At 37.0% G+C, this 18,343-nt stretch overlaps 1 protein-coding gene across 1 annotated transcript in view; it reads left to right on the forward strand.

Moving 5' to 3' along the window:
* The first annotated feature begins 754 nt into the window (after nt 1-754).
* The window catches only part of LOC139746251 (ankyrin repeat domain-containing protein 49-like), a 36,759-nt gene continuing 19,170 nt past the window's right edge, over nt 755-18,343 (forward strand). The window contains exon 1 of the mRNA XM_071657259.1: nt 755-1,039. Coding sequence (XP_071513360.1) covers nt 901-1,039 — 139 coding nt within the window. The 5' untranslated portion in view covers nt 755-900. The remainder of the gene's footprint in view (nt 1,040-18,343) is intronic.

Raw genomic sequence — 18,343 nt, forward strand, 5'->3', positions numbered from 1 at the left:
ATCCACACATCCTCTACCACTTCTGAAACCACACTGCTCTTCCCCAATCTAATGCTCTGTACATGCCTTCACCCTCTCAATCAATACCCTCCCATATAATTTCCCAGGAATACTCAACAAACTTATACCTCTGTAATTTGAGCACTCACTCTTATCCCCTTTGCCTTTATACAATGGCACTGTGCACGCATTCCGCCAATCCTCAGGCACCTCACCATGAATCATACATACATTAAATAACCTTACCAACCAGTAAGTATATATATATATATATATATATATATATATATATATATATATATATATATATATATATATATATATATATATATGTAATGTGCATGAGTTATAGTTTCATGAAAGTTTTTTATTTAATACTCTGTGAGTAGAAATCTGATCAAAAGAACAAGATAAAAGTTGAAAATTAAAGAAATAAAAGTGTAAAGATTAGCTGAAAGATGAAGTTAAATGAGAAAGTAAGAAAGAGATATTGATGAAATAGCGTGAAGTGGAATCGAGGTCGTTTATATGTACCCAGTGCGGAGTAGATTTTATTTCATTAAGCAAACTAGTTGGTCACATTACCTGTTTAGGAGCTGTCATATCCTGAGGACAGTTTAAGGGATTTTGTCTTTTCTTCAGAGAGTATTAATTCCTTCAAGAGGAACCTAAGATAGATTTGATGACAATGGCTCATTATTACTTAAGGGTCCCATGGTTCAATATCATAGAAAATGGGTAACAACAGCTGATGTTTGTTTTGATCGGCGTGAGGTTGGCGTGTCCATGGAAGTGAGTATTATCCATCGCTGCTGAATTTTGACGCCGCGGAATAAACCGTATATTTTTGTAACAGTTATGTGTTAAGAGTGACTGGATTATTCAGACACCTTTGTTCTAATGAGTGACAACGAGGAAAACGAAGGGACCGCATGTGACGTTGGGGGTGAGGATCTTGAGGAGCCTGAGAGACCCATGACATGGACCTCGGGCTGGGACGATGAGAGCAACGATGTGGAGGCTGACCCGGACCCTCACGGTGCGTCCTGTTACTGCTCTCTCTCTCTAGTCGTCAGCATATTATTGAGCACAGTTTTAGCCTGAACAGTATCTGTGTTGTAACACTTATATTTTTGAATAGCTTAAACTTTATAATCACCAGTAAGCTAGAAACAGTGAGTTGACACTAGTAAGAAATTAAAATTCCGGCACATCTGTTGGTAATAGGTAGAATATAAGACGGTGGTTCAAGGTTGTGGAGTATGTATGTAGCTAAGAGGCTACACTGGTAATGTTTTATCCTGTTGTTACCAAAGAAACGGTTAATAGGAGTGGAAAACAAGTACATCACTGGACTAAAAGCAATCAGTAGAAGGTATATAGAGGGATGCTAATGAGATATAACGACCTCGTGTAGTCCTATTTTAATGAATAAGATGATTGTGGGAAGGTTTTGAAGCATAGAGAGAATTTAGGTTTGAGTGAATTAGATGTTGGCAAGGTAACTTTTTAGAAATTGGACTCCATAAATAAAAGAAGTCAATGAAATTGGTACAAGAGCATCTTTGCATTGTGTAGAAGTGATATAGGGTGTTGAATGTTAGGTGCAGTACCTGTAACTCCATCAGGTCTAAGTGTTTGTTAAGTTGGCTGGGCTCTGAAGTAGAGAGAATGTAGGGTTATGTTGGCTGAGCTGTGAAGTAGAGAGAGAATGTAGGGTTAAAGCACTCAAAATCAGTAGTTTACAGTGTTGATGATGCATTTGTGACAATTTCATTGAAATCTTGCAAATATTAAACAAATAGGAGGGACACCTATGGTGTCTCGACTGTCCCCTCATCCCATTCCTGTTTCCTTCTTGGTCTACCCCTTACCCATACTCCCCCCACGTCTGATTTGTACATCCTCTTATCAGTCTTTTTTCCTTTTTTTTTTTTTTTTTTTTTTGCTTTCCTCTCCCTGCACTAATACCTTTTGAGCACACCCTGGTCAGCTGTGTTAGTCATGCTGCACTTATTACCGCACCTCACTCTTACGCTGTCATCTGTTACATGATTGACCTGCCACACATATAAAGAGGGATTGGTAGAAGTAGGTTCCTTGCAGAGTAGTGAAACCACTTATAGTGATCCAGCATAAAGAAAGGGATGGGTAAGTCCTTCCATGAGACATTTCTGTCCATAAATGTTACATTCAAATTCCTCTCTTTCTCTAAGTGTTTTTCACATTAATATTTCAAGGCAAATGTCTAGGTCATACATCCATTATTGCTAAAGCCACATTGCTTCTTTCCAGTCTGATTCTCTTTGTATGCCACCACCCTTTCACTCACCACACTCCACAAGTGTATATATATCTGTAATTGAACATTTACTTTTGTCAGGGGAGATATAGCAGTTTCTTGTATCTCTCCTGATGATATTTTAATCACATGAAAGTGCACTTGGAATTATTGTGTTTCATTTTTCCCCATGGTTGTCAACAAATATTAGATCACACACATCACTGGGACCTATTGCAATATATGTGCATAAACTTTTTACTTTTTACTTGCTCATCCTATGTTCTATGCTAAAGCACAAAGTGTGAGGAAGTTGGCCTCAACCTAAACCTTCCTCAGAAACGTTGTATTAGAATCAGCTAAAAAGGTCTTTGATATTTGTTTACCACCTTTGTCAGAGATTATCTTAGCTTAGACTTTGTAGGTCTACACTGTGTGGCTCTAGGGATTCCTCCTTTGTTAGAAATTTTAGTTTGCACTGATTCACCCTTGAGGTTGAATATTTTCACCTTTGGGTTTAAACTCTTTACCTGAAAGTTTTTCCCTAAACTTTCTTCCATGGAGGTATGCTCTCATGCTTGTGGGATAGAGTGCCAAGTAGAGAAGGTAGGTTTTGAAATTTGAAGAACCTTTTGCCAAGGTGATGTGAGCATTTTTTTTTCTACCCTTTTCTGCCTTCCACTCCCCTCTTTTTAGAAAGAAAAAACTTACCATGCCAACTTTGACCACCACTGGGTTGATGTCTGTGGTTTGCTTATTCTCAGTTGAAGGATAGGTTGATGACTTCATGTCTGTGGTGGTCTCTGGTTGGTGAAAGGTTCGTCTAAAAGGACCAAGCTGCAGTCTTCCTGTTGCAAGGATTGTGGTGGATGGGAAATGTCTGTGTTCTTAACTATTATTTTTCAAGAGAGTATCAATGAAAGTCTCTCGTGCTTGTTGAATGCTTTCTGGAATTTTTTTTATTATCAAAACTACTTTTTTCCTAGATAAATGTAAATGTCACAGATTACACAAGTAACTACTCATTAGGAAGTACATGCTTATTCTTTTTTTCCATTTTTCATATATATTTGATGAGTTGGTACAACATTTCTTAGCCTTCACTGTTTCTTTTGGATGGCATTCTTATAATGTGAGGCAAATATGAATTTTCTGACACCCTTGAAATAGGTACCTTTGACTTTTATTATTTAGTTTTGATGTTAAACCATGATAAATAAATACAGTAGTATTGGAACAGGAGTGTTTGCTGATGACCTTGTATTAAGCCTTTCAGTCATACAGTGTACTTGATATACTTGGGGCCAGAGACCCCCAAACATGCATGAGATTCTTGCTGATGTTTCCCACCCAATGTTAAATCTGGAACAGATATGAGCCATATATTAAAATATCACCAGCAGTAATAATTTGCCCTCAGAACTTTACAGCTGTCAGTTACCGTATAAGCACCATGATGGAAGGACTATAATTGGAATGTGCGTTTGGCTGAGATATATATGTGGCATTAGAGAGGGGAAGAAAATAATAATCATGCAATTTGAGGGAAATTCTTGAGTAGGAAGAATGTGATGGTAATGTTTATGGGTATGTTTTGTGGGCCGTGATGACAGTTTAGTGGCAGAAATGGGCTTATGTTCATACTGCTGAAGAAACAGCTGCCAGTGAAGTTTAGTTTTGTTCTGTTTGAATGTTTTATGTCATTTAACATTGTGTTGCATTCATTTTTGAACCATTTTTTTTGTATTACTTAAAAGGACCTTTTTATGTCTGTAGAAGAGCATTCCAAATTGAGAGTTTTTTCACATACAGTTGTCAATGCCAGTATCCTGACATCACTGATATAAGGATTATATTCCCCTCCCTTCCTGTGATACATTTTTCAATAACTCAGACTTACCTCCATCATCCCAGCTTGGCTGAGTACAAGATCATTAATGAGTTGGTATTGGAACAGTTACTGCAACATTTTTACCTATATGGACTGTATATTGTATGAGAATTATCTTGAAAACCTGAAGAAGGTGCTAAAGATTTTAATGATGGCCTTAATGAACTTGGAAATTAATAATCCTAAAGTCCAAATATGAAGAAAAAACTGTGTTTAGTTCAGTTTGTCCTTATGAATTTTAGGTACATATTGTGTTAGCTTAGGTAAGATGTTAGGTTAAATGAGGGTTTTTAAGAATTTGGTTGTTTTGTTTAGGTTTAGGTTTGGTAGGGTGTATTTACTGAATCATTCTTAATCTCACATAAAGAATGGTTTATTTTTAATTCCTTGCATTGAAGCACCATAATTTGACTGTACATTTTACCATGTAAATTTATCCTGCTTGTGGTTATACCAAGAGTGAAAGGTTGCCTTTAGTGAGGTTGTATCATCAGAGTGCAATCTCAGCATAGCATAGTGCTTGTCACTCCTTAGGGATCCATCCCTTTTCCAATCACTAATTGTAACAGCCTAGAAGCTGCAGGAACCCCTGAAAAAGGAGTTGTTTGGATTATGAAATTAATGATAATGAATTGTAGTGATATTAGTAATTATAATGATAATGATTATGATAGTAGTAATGATAATATTATAGTACTGTGGGGTTAGGTAACACTGAATATTTAAGACTAAATGATGGAAGATATTTCATAAGTGCCATTGAATTGCCTAAGTAGTTGAAAGGCCTTTGGATGCTCATGAAAAGTGGTGTCAAAATACTATTGAAGTGCTTACTGATGATGATAAGGCCAGACATTATTGATTTTTATCAGTTTAAAAACCTGGAAGATAAACCTTGGTATAGAATTACTGTGCTGTCATTAGCTTATCCAGATGTATACACCTGAAAGTTTTATGTGTTTATTTTGACTTTCATTATAGATGTCAAATAGAAAGCACATCTTCCCAGCTTGTGGTAAACACTAAGTAAAAGTAATTGTTTGCTGGTTATTATCAAACATTAGCCAGGCTGTGACTGTTGTAGTGATGCTTCATTATCAGAATTTTTGTGTTTACCATGGACACTGGGGTACTTTGTGTTGGCACTAGTTAACAGACAAAGAAATCAGTATGTAAAACAGTTATGAAAAATAATCAGACTTGAAAACCTGTTTATTCTGATGGCAGTAGAGTAATATTTTATCAAAACCTTTTGGGAATAAGTCAAGATTAAACATTCCCCCAAAGTACTGGCACATAGCATTTTACTTTTAAAGACTTAGCAGTACTTAAGAAATGATGCTGGACATCCTATTAATTGGCAGCAGTTGATTATAATTGGGATCTGTAAATGGTGTCCCATGAGATGAAAATACATTGTTGTACTTGGGAAACAGTATTATGCAAGCTTGCAATAGAGCCCATATTGAATGCATTTATATGTGTAGTTTTGAATTGTGAAAAGTAAAGATATACTTTGCATCCAGAAGACATGAACCTACCCAGCTTTGGGAAAAAAGAGATGTGTAAGAATGGGTCTTAATGTTTCGTGTACTGTAAATGATATAGGAATTAATTCGTAGGGGGGTATGATAGGTGGAATTAGCAAAAGGCATAATGACATCATTTACAGAATGTCCAAATTTGTAGAAATTGTATTATGAAATGCTAATGATACCTCTTGATATTTTCTTTATACTATCACCACATAACAGGGATTTTAACACTGCTTTTGCAGCATTAGTGAAGTCTTTGAAGGGATAGTTGCATACAGTACTTTGGGCATGCCTTTAATCTTAAACCTGTACTGCATTTTAATTTTCTCCATAAATGCCTAGCTTATAATGTAACATTGCTTTTGAAGGATATGTTGCAGCTATGGAAGTTTTAAGTGCATGGAACAGAAGAAGTATTTTGATAAAAGATTTTAATAGAAGTGTTTTTAGTGATTTAAATTGATGTATTTTGTGGCAAGAGCATTATTTAGATGTGTATTCTATAATACATGTAATAATCTTAAAGGAAAACTGAGAAAACCATGTTCTGTTGGTGATGACATGCCATCTTGGCTGTGTTTGGAACCTCACAATCATCAGTTTCTTCTACCAACAACTACTGGAATTTCACATATTAATAAGGTAAGATTTTCTTTTTTCATTACACTTATTTTCTAAGCCAGGTTAGGGTAAGGAAATTTTAGTTTGAACTAATCCAAACCTTACCTAATGTTTCATAGATGTCGTAAATGCAGTTATTAATTTGTCTATTGACATAACATAGAACATCATATTCCTAGGGGAATGAGGTAATTTGATAATGCGTGTTTAAGAAAGTACACGTCTTTTGTACATTTTATGAGATAAGATGTGATCTTTACAAGTGTACTTTGCAAGAAAGTTTTAGTCATGCACTCAGGCCAGCGACATTTATCAAATATGTTAGTAAATATGCTATTTGAGGTCACTTCACTTCTAACACAGGATTATCATTTATTTCATTCTGCAGTAGCAGTGTATTATACAGATAGTACAATAAGGCTAATGAAATTATTTGGACCATTAATATCTTATATTGCAATAGCAAAAAAGTTGTTAGTGAGGAGGACTATGAAGATCTGGGAAAATGTGGGATTAGATAATGTTGAGGTAGGTAAAACACTTCAAGAAATTAACAAAACCTTTGAGGTTTACCAAAATTTCACTGTTATTTGAAGTATACAGGTTAGCCCAGGTTAGCATTGAGGTTACATACCTAGAAAGTGCAATTTTAAGTGAAACAAAGTGAATCCATTCTTCACATAGGAATAACATTGAGGTTGCATACCTAGAAAGTGCAATTTTAAGTGAAACAAAGTGAATCCATTCTTCACATAGGAACCCTTGTGTAAGGGATGTTTATGTTCCTTGGGACCTAACTCGGGAATAATTTCTATAATAAAAGACTATAGAGAGATATACACTGCATGTCATTTATAAGTATTATTTTGATATAAAGAACATCATAGATAACAGGAGCACTCTCGAGAGATCATTGTAAATTTTGCTTATAGAAGTGGAATGATATGGAGGGGCAAGACTTGAGTTAATGGAACAAATGGGCAAGATAATTTGTGAATGAAGCTGTAAGTGAAATTGTATGTGTGGAAACATGTGGCTTCTCCTGCTGCTTAGATTTGGCCTTGAAGAACTTATCAGAAGTCAAGCAACTTGGGAACTAAGGCTTGTCTAGAATCATTCTCACTGAAAACATCTGATGCTTCTTTGATAAAATGGAAAGCTTCTAGCTTTCATTTTGTAATTAATACTCACTTAGTTTATTCATCAGAAAGAGCTTTTGGACATTGTGATTTGTTAACAGATCTTCTCCATGTGATTCAAGCAATTCCTTTACATCATCAGCTTCAGTGATTTAAGAGACTTCAAAACTTATAGCAAATCTGTTCCTAGAGTGTAGACTGTGTTCCGAGGTTGTAGAGGGCTCTGAAGCAAAGTAGCTTTAATCAGGATCATGTTGCTATATACAGTTCTTTATCTTTGTGACTGTTATTGTCTTAGTGTTTGAATCCAGTTGCTAGGAGATTTCTAGGCTGTGTGTGTTCATGTGCTTACAAACACATCTCTCTGCATGAATGTGTTAAGTGCATATCCTTCACCATGTTGCAGATGACAATAGTGCTGGGATATTTGAGCTACAACATTAGAAATTTAGATATATCTTGGCTGGTAGGGGAAGTTGGCGAGTTTGTAGGGATTCTGTTGAGTTCTCAAGTGTTTCATTGCTTTTACATTCATCATCCCAACTTTTTCTCTGATTTTCATAACCCTTTGCGTTATTGACTTATCATGGTATAGAAGATGAAATGCTTCAAATCATGCATTGCTAGTCTTATTGTATTCTTTATACTGTATTACATTTTACCATTGGAAAATGAAATATTTGATATTCTAAATTTAGATTTGAAATTACCATAACACACTGATGTTTTTATGTCACCCATAAGGTTATGCATGCTTCCTGATAATGCATAAGGCATCACAAAAAAAATGAGCTCTCATTCTGATAATGCTATAAGAGTTATCCGTTTTTGAAGTTCACCAAAAATCCAGTTTTGCATTATACAGTGGATCAGATATAAGAATGAATTATACATGACTAGAAATAGGACAGAAAAATGAGGTGTATTTGAATATATATTGTGGTACTAGTCAGACTCTCATTATTATGTTCTTTCTTCCCTTTTCCTGGGGATGGGAAAAAGAATACTTCCCACGCATTCCCCGCGTGTTGTAGAAGGCGACTATAGGGGAAGAGAGCAGGGGGCTAGAAACCCTTCCTCCTTGTATTTTAACTTTCTAAAAGGGAAAACAGAAGAAGGAGTCATGCGGAGAGTGCTCATCCTCCTCGAAGGCTCAGATTGGGGTTTCTAAATGTCTGTGTATGTAACCATGATGAGAAAAAAGGAGAGATAAGTAGTATGTTTGAGAAAAGGAACCTGGAGGTTTTGGCTCTGAGTGAAACGAAGCACAAGGGTAAAGGTGAAGAGTGGTTTGGGGTTGTCTTGGGAGTAAAGTCAGGGATTGGTGAGAGGACAAGAGCATAGGAAGGAGTAGCACTACACCTAAGCAGGAGTTGTAGGAGTATGTGATACAGTGTAAGAAAGTAAACTAGATAGATATGGGTAAAACTGATAGTGGATGGAGAGAGAAGGGTGATTATTGGTGCATATGCACCTGGTCATGAGAAGAAAGATCATGAGAGGCAATTGTTTTGGGAGCAGTTGAGTGAGTATGTTTGCAGCTTTTGATGCATGAGACCGGGTTATAGTGATTTGAATGCAAAGGTGAGTAATGTGGCAGTTGAGGGTATGATTGGTGTACATGGGGTGTTCAGTGTTGTAAATGGAAATAGTGAAGAGGTGTTTTGTTTTGTGTGCTGAAAAAGGACTGGTGATTGAGAATACCTAGTTTAAAAAGAGAGATATACATAAGTATACATATGGAAGTAGGAGAGATGGCCAGAAAGCGGTATTGGATTATGTGTTAATTGATAAGCACGTGAAAGAGAGACTTTTGGGTGTTAATGTGCTGAGAGGGGCAACTGGAGGGATGTCTGATCATTATCTTGTGGAGGTGAAGGTGAAGATTTGTAGAGGTTTTCAGAAAAGAAGAGAGAATGTTGGCATGAAGAGAGAGGAGAGAGTAAGTGAACTTGGATAGGAGACTTGTGTGGGGAAGTACCAGGAGAGATTGAGTGCAGAATGGGAAAAGGTGAGAGCAAATGATGTAAGGGGAATGGGGGAGAAATGGGATGTATTTAGGGAAGCAGTGATGGCTAGTGCAAAAGATGCTTGTGGCATGAGAAAAGTGGGAGATGGGCAGATTAGAAAGGGAAGTGAGTGATGGGTTGAAAAAGTAAGATGTTAGTAAAAGAGAAGAGGGAGGCGCTTGGATGATTTTTGCAGGGAAGTAGTGCAAATGAGTGGGAGATGTATAAAAGAAAGAGGCAAGAGGTTAAGAGAAAGGTGTAAGAGGTGAAAAAGAGGACAAATGAGAGTTGAGGTGAGAGAGTGTCTTTAGATTTTACGGAGAAGAAGATAATGTTTTGGAAGGAGGTAAATAAAGTGCGTAGGGCAAGAGAACAAATGGGAACATTGATGAAGGGGGCTAATGGGAAGGTGACAACAAGTAGTGATGAAGTGAGGAGATGGAGTGAGTATTTTAAAGGTTTGTTGAATGTGTTTGATGATAGAGTGGCAGATATAGGGTGTTTTGGTTGAGATGGTGTGCGAAATGAGAGGGTCAGGGAGAATGGTTTGGTAGACAGAGAAGAGGTAGTGAAAGCTTTGCGGAAGATGAAAGCTGGCAAGATGGCGGGTTTGGATGGTATTGCAGTGGAATTTATTAAAAAAGTGTGTGATTGTGATGTTGACTGGTTGGTAAGGATATTTAGTGTATGTATGGTTGATGGTGAAGTGCCTGAGGATTGGCGGAATGCATGCATAGTGCCATTGTATAAAGGCAAAGGGGATAAAGGTGAGTGTTCAAATTACAGAGGTATAAGTTTGTTAAGTATTCCTGGGAAATTATATGGTAGGGTATTGATTGAGAGGGTAAAGGCATGTACAGAGCATGAGACTGGGAGAGCAGTGTGGTTTCAGAAGTGTTAGAGGATGTGTGGATCAGGTGTTTGCTTTGAAGAATGTATATGAGAAATACTTAGAAAAACAGATGGATTTGTATGTAGCATTTATGGATATATGATTGAGTTGATAGAGATGCTTAGGAAGGTATTGAGAGTATATGGTATGGGAGGTGAGTTGCTAGAAGCAGTGAAAAGTTTATATCAAGGATGTAAGGCATCTGTACAAGTGAATGTCGGTTTGTGGCAGGGGTGCGTGATGTCTCCATGGCTGTTTAATTTGTTTATGGATGAGGTTGTTAGGGAGATGAATGCAAGAGTTTTGGAGAGAGGGGCAAGTATGCAGTCTGTTATGGATGAGAGGGCTTGGGAAGTGAGTCAGTTGTTGTTCGCTGATGATACAGCGCTGATGGCTGATTTGGGTGAGAAACTGCAGAAGTTGGTGACTGACTATGGTAAAGTGTGTGAAAGAAGAAAGTTGAGAGTGAATGTGGATAAGAGCAAGGTTATTATGTTCAGTGGGGTTGAGGGACAAGTTAATTAGGAGGTAAGTTTGAATGGAGGAAAACTGGAGGTGAAGTGTTTTCGGTATTGGGGAGTGGATTTAGCAGCAGATGGAACCATGGAAGTGAGTCACACGGTTGTGGAGGGGACATAGGTTCTGGGAGTGTTGAAAAATGTGTGGAAGGCCAAAATGATATCTCGGAGAGCAAAAATGGGTATGTGTGAAGCAATAGTGGTTCCAACAATGTTATATGGTTGCGATGCATGGGCTATAGATAGGGTTTGTGGACGAGGGTGGATTTGTTGGAAATTAAATGTTTAAGGACAATATGTGGTGTGAGGGGGTTTGATCAAGTAAGTAATGAAAGGGTAAGAGATCTGTGTGGTACTAAAAAGAGTGTGGTTGAGAGAGCAGAAGAGGGTGCATTGAAATGGTTTGGTCACATGGAGAGATTGAGTGAGGAAAGATTGACCAAGAGGATATATGTGTCAGAGGTGGAGGGAACGAGGAGAAGTGAGAGACCAAATTGGAGGTGGAAGGATGGAGAGAAAAAGGTTTTGAGCGATTGGGGCCTGGACATACAGGAGGGTGAAAGGCATGCAAGGAATAAAGTGAAACGGAACGATGTGGTTTACCGGGGTCGACGTGCTGTCATTGGATTGAACCAGGGCATGTGAAGCATCTGAGGTAAACCATGGAAAGTTTTGTGGGGCCTGAATGTGGAAGGGAGCTGTTTTTTCAGTGCATTACACATGACAGCTAGAGACTGGGTGTGAACGAATGTGACCCTTGTTGCCTTTTCCTAATGCTACCTCGCTTGTGTGCGGGGAGAGGTGGGTGCCATTTCATGTGTGGTGGTGTGGTGACAGGAATGGATGAAGGCAGCAAGTGTGGATGTATACATGTGTATATATGTATTGTCTGTGTATATATATGTATATATATGTTGAAATGTATAGGTATGTATATATGTGTGTGTGGGCGTTTTTGTATATATATGTGTATGTGGGTGGGTTGGGCCACTCTTTCTTCCGTTTCCTTGCGCTACCTCGCTAATGCTGGAGAGTGCGACTATGATAAATAAATTATAAACTTTTTTTAACATATAATGACTATGATGGTTGTACTGGTGGTACATAAAGTAATGGTCTTCATAGATTCTAGTAGGGAATAATTAACAAGGATTATATGTAAAGATAGATAACATTTGATTTGAAATACTGTGTACATGATATAATTATTTATGTATTTAATATTGGAGTATTTTTATATCTTTCTTTTTCTTTCATACTATTCCCCATTTCCCGCATTAGCAAGGTAGCATTAAAATCAGAGGACTGGGCCTTTGAGGGAATATCCTCACGTGGCCCCCTTCTCTGTTCCTTCTTTTGGAAAATTAAAAAAAACGAGAGGGGAGGATTTCCAGCCACCAGCTCCCTCCCCTTTTAGCCGCCTTCTACAACACGCAGGGAATACATGGGAAGTATTCTTTCTCCCCTATCCCCAGTATTTTTATATATCTATTATTATAGGAGCCTCTGAAACCACTGCTTTGAGTTGCCCTCTTCCATGGTCTGTTAAGGGTGAGGCACTAAAAAATAGCACTGGAGACTCTTTTGCAGTGGCCACTTTCTTGAGGGAGTGGCTGAAGAGATTTAGATAGATATTTGATGTTGGAAAACATTCACTCTCAACAAATACATGTAAACAAATAAAAGATGAATGGCCAGTGAAACATTACAGATTAGAATCATTTTTAGATATTCATGGGCTGGTCAGTCATGTGATACATGTAATATGTCAGTGTTCATACACAAGCAAGGACCAGTTATAGCTTCTAGCTTTAGGTTAGGACAAGTTTTGCAAATTTATCACAATCATTATGCCTTATATGATTTTTTCTTATAATTTCTCTACCCAGTGCTTTATGGTAGTGATGAATAGTACATAAGATGTTTTTAGAGAAATGCATGTGACTGAACTTATGAACACCATTTGGACTAAATTTTAATCTATAGTCCTTTGATGAAGCACCCTAATGTAGATGATTTCAAAGACATGTGTTCATAATATATCAGCAGACTATTTTCACCTTGGATATAGTTCATTCTGTATGAATAACTGTAATTTTAGGGTTCATCTTGATCATCTACTATTTGATTTCTCAAATTTTCTGTGGGAATATTGATTTTTTGATCATATGTAATTTCTAGTGGTTAGCATTGTTAAGTGTGATTTCTGACATGGATCCACTTGGGTTTGAATCTTTGGTGTGTTATGTGGCCCACATTCATTCTAGCTGTTAATCCCCTAAGAGTTGGTTGATGAATTGGTTACTTGGCTTGGGCTGGGGTATATGTATATGTAGCATATATGAGAGGCATTCATTTCATTTTGCCACCTCTGATACCATATAAAAGAAAATACACATAGGTTAACTTGTTTATAGCATATACTACAATCAAACATTATTTTTCAGTTTTAGATTGTGTTATTTGTCCAACAATATTCTGTTAACATAAGTTTGTAGCATTTTAAGACAGTGCTCATCTATTGACATAAGTTTGCGGCATTTTAAGACTGTGCTCATCTTAAAGTAGAACTGCATCTAAGCTTAAATGAGAAGCACTGGTTCTGGAATAAAATGTTTTTATACTCGATTACCGTTTCCTGCATTAGCTAGGTAGTGCCATGAACAAGCAAGGAGGCTACATTTGCTTACATCATTTCTCTAAATGTCATGAGTAATGCACTGAAACAACAGCTCCAGGCCCCAAACATTTCCATGGTTTACCCCTTATGATTCACATGCACTTGTTCGGTTCATTAACAGCATGTCAAGCTCTGTATATCATATCATCTCACTTCACTGTATCCTGAGCATGCCTTTCACCCTCCTGGAATAAATGTTCTTTGAATAATTTGTTAAGGTCAGAATTGAGGTTTCTGCTGTAGTTCATTAAAGCTGGCAGTTTTTGCAGGATACCATTGGCTTGTTTCTGTTACTTTTGTTGAACATTTCAATTACATTAGACTAAGAGTGCTAATGAAAGATTTTGATTGCTCTCGACTCTCAGATTAGGGTGTCTTGATAATAGCTTCAGTGACAATATGAAAGGAAGGTATATAATTATTTCCAAGTAATGCACCTGGGTACTGTTCTTAAGTTTTAAACATTCAGGGGAACATTTTGTTAACCCACCTTTCAACACCTGGTGACAGTTTGACAATAGATGTTCTTCATGTCAGATACCCATAGATTTTCATCCAAGATGGTACTATACACAACAGTGTTGTGGATTAACATCTCGTTAATCTTTACATGTTGCAAAGGCAATCATTAGGCAAAATAGCATCTTAGTAAAAGGAATGAGCCAGTACCTTTTACCAGATCCACATCAGAATACTGTTTATTTCTTAGATAAATCAATAACAACAGCAGATCACATAATGACTTCCATCGTTGGTTTAGGCTCAGCATCAAATAATTCTGCAGCGTTGAATGTATGACAATAAATACAGAAGCACAATCTATAATCTGTTCCTGATTCTACCTCACTAATATAGAAAATGTCAAACAAGTATTAAAGAGGAAAATATGAATACTTACTATGTGTCTTGAAAGGTGACTTAAAGGGGAGGGAGTGGGGGGCTGGAAATCCTCCCCTCCAGTTTTTACTTTTCCAAAAGAAGGAACAGAGAAGGGGGCCAAGTGAGGATTTTACCTCTTAGGCTCAGTCCTCTGTTCTTAACGCTACCTTGCTAATGCGGGAAATGGCGAATATGTATGAAGAATTCAAGAGAAGCATATGTACCATTTCTGGCATATAAATTTCTTGGTTTTCATGTAGATAGTGGAAAAATGGGTCTTTTCATAAAGCTGCCAATACTTAATACTGATTTCCCCCCCAAAAAAAGAAATAGCCATGTTAAAGGAGCCAAAACTAACATAGGATTATGGTTCGCTCACAATGAATCATTTCTGGTCATGCAATTCAAAGTATTTAGCAACCATTTTATATTCAATTTCAAGTGAAAATTCATCTAGAAATGTAGGTTAGATTAGGCTAAGGTAGGTAAATTTAGATTAGGTTTGTTGTGACTTGTTTGGTTAAAAACAATACACCATTTTCGTCAGATTTTTACCTTTGTGTACAAATCGGAAAGTATATCTATTGTAGGCTTAGTCATGTGTAATCTGTCTTCGCTTTTATGTGTCACTCTCTGGAAAATACAAAGTTTTTTTAATCAATTGGCATCTCTCTCATTTAGATAATTTCCAAAGAATCCAGGAAAACTTTTTGAGGGGACTGATGATGAACAAGATTTTTTTAGGCCAGTGACTATTTGGTTACCATTGAGCTCAATTATACTTTTGAATTCTTTGGAGTTTTCTTATTTTATGTGTTTTTCTTTGGTACGATTACTGCTTAGGTGGAAAAATTAGCTGTTGCCTAATTCTCCTCCTTCATGTTACCGCTTACCTCTGATAGGCATAATTCCATAAAATCTTCATTTTGTGAATCAGAGTCCCTCATTTCCATCTCATTCTCCTCAGCTGTCAACTGTTTCTTGCTTTACTTCATTTTTTGAAAGAATGGGAGAAAAGTGATGAAAGGGGCGATCTGGGAAAATTTCAGGAGACAGCCATCAGCTGTAAACAGATGCCACAAAATTCTTCAAGAAATGTTGCAAAATACATTGAATATAATGAAGTATTTTGTTATGAAGAGCATCTTTATGTATGTTAGACATTTGCTGAGCTTCCCATGATATATTTTCCATATCCTACCTATTTTATGATGAAAATGCTAAGATAATAGGAATCTTTTTCAGTAGTTTAGTAACCATCAAAGAAGGGTGTTTATTGATGTTTCTAGATACCAATGTTACTGCCAGATGGAATCATTTTGTTGATGTTAAAAACCATCATAGTATTCAGAGAAAACAGTAGATTACTGTTGAGAGGAGAATCTGATTACCACCAGTGACTGTTTCCTGTGCATGTGTACCATTGTTTATCGCATGTACTGTATTGCATATTCAGTGTCATCAAACCCCATAATCCTTTACATTATTTTCTTACCCAGTACATTGCACTGCCAATAGAATGTGATTTACATGCATAATTTTACAGAAATATATGCAGTTGATAGTTATCCATGAGGATAGGGAGAATGATACTGTCCACATATCTCCTTCATATTTTAGAAGGCAACAAAAAAGGGCAGGAGTTGGGTGGGGGGGTGTCTTGAAATCCTCTTCTGTATCATTTCTTTCCAAAAGCGGGAACAAAGGAAAAAGCTGAGAAAAGATTTTTTCTGGAACTTTCTGTTATCTGTTATTCATGCTACATGTTTATAGTGGTAGATAGTAAACAAGCATGAAAAAATAAACAAGTGAAGTGCCTTGAAAGTCGATGAACGATCCCTCGCCATTGATTATGGTGAAAGTCTTCCAAAGTATCAAGTGATTATTATGTCATTCCCTTCTGGAATGATGAGCAGAGTTTAAGGGATTACACTCTCTTCTAGGAACACATTCTGTCATGTAATATTTTTTTACTGAACTGTATCTGTTAGTGCAGACTCGAGTCCTGGACAAGGTAGGGAAGGTTTGGTTTAGTTTGAATGTAGAAATCCCTGAGTCTAACCCATCATTGGAAAAAAGTGTAGTGAAATTTTTTCTTACCTTATTTTTGCATATAAGTTACTGTATTTAGAAACAGGAGCTGATAAATGTAAAAACATTAGATAGACAGGAACTGTACCCATTAATGACAGAATTATTTGAAATTGCATGTATTGCATATGATTTTTATGAAATATGAGGTAATAGTCATACATTCCATTCCTAAAGATTTACATTTCACAGTTTGAAGCATATAGGTGAGGTTTTGCTCTAGAATGTCAATTCCGATAGTGTTAAAGCCTTTACTGTATTTTATCTCATGATTTTATAAGATTATATTGGCTCACCTACATGTTTTTCTGCATGTGTCACTGTTTTGTTGCAAGCTCATGTTTGACTTACCAGTTTCTGTATCTGTACCAAGAAATGTTATTGTGTACTGTTGAATACTTTCTGTGTTTGTTCCCTAAGTGTTAAGCTGAAGGACCATCTGCAATTCTTATTAGTTTGATTTCCATGTATGAATTTATATGATTACAATGCACTCGATCACTGGTTTGCAAAGCAATTTATTTTTTTTATCTGATGGTTGCTTAGTATAAGTCAAATGAAGTTGTTGACATAGGTGTGTGCTTATGTTTTATAACACTTACATTTTGAAGTTTATTGATAGAAATTTATTTATTTAATGAAATGTCTTTGCTTTGAAAATTTTAATGTTTCAGGTATTTATCAACACCACATTGAGATGATACTGTATTTCTAAACTGTAATTACTTAGTAAATAAAACTGTTATATATATATATATATATATATATATATATATATATATATATATATATATATATATATATATATATATATATATATATATATATATATATATTTGTTTATGGATGGGGTTGTTAGGGAGGTAAATGCAAGAGTCCTGGAAAGAGGGGCAAGTATGAAGTCTGTTGGGGATGAGAGAGCTTGGGAAGTGAGTCAGTTGTTGTTCACTGATGATACAGCGCTGGTGGCTGATTCATGTGAGAAACTGCAGAAGCTGGTGACTGAGTTTGGTAAAGTGTGTGGAAGAAGAAAGTTAAGAGTAAATGTGAATAAGAGCAAGGTTATTAGGTACAGTAGGGGTGAGGGTCAAGTCAATTGGGAGGTGAGTTTGAATGGAGAAAAACTGGAGGAAGTGAAGTGTTTTAGATATCTGGGAGTGGATCTGTCAGCGGATGGAACCATGGAAGCGGAAGTGGATCATAGGGTGGGGGAGGGGGCGAAAATTTTGGGAGCCTTGAAAAATGTGTGGAAGTCGAGAACATTATCTCGGAAAGCAAAAATGGGTATGTTTGAAGGAATAGTGGTTCCAACAATGTTGTATGGTTGCGAGGCGTGGGCTATGGATAGAGATGTGCGCAGGAGGATGGATGTGCTGGAAATGAGATGTTTGAGGACAATGTGTGGTGTGAGGTGGTTTGATCGAGTAAGTAACGTAAGGGTAAGAGAGATGTGTGGAAATAAAAAGAGCGTGGTTGGGAGAGCAGAAGAGGGTGTTTTGAAGTGGTTTGGGCACATGGAGAGAATGAGTGAGGAAAGATTGACCAAGAGGATATATGTGTCGGAGGTGGAGGGAACGAGGAGAAGGGGGAGACCAAATTGGAGGTGGAAAGATGGAGTGAAAAAGATTTTGTGTGATCGGGGCCTGAACATGCAGGAGGGTGAAAGGAGGGCAAGGAATAGAGTGAATTGGAGCGATGTGGTATACAGGGGTTGACGTGCTGTCGGTGGATTGAATCAGGGCATGTGAAGCGTCTGGGGTAAACCATGGAAAGCTGTGTAGGTATGTATATTTGCGTGTGTGGACGT

The sequence above is a fragment of the Panulirus ornatus genome, chromosome 64 (genome assembly GCF_036320965.1).
Source record: "Panulirus ornatus isolate Po-2019 chromosome 64, ASM3632096v1, whole genome shotgun sequence".
Taxonomy (NCBI): Eukaryota; Metazoa; Arthropoda; class Malacostraca; order Decapoda; family Palinuridae; genus Panulirus; species Panulirus ornatus.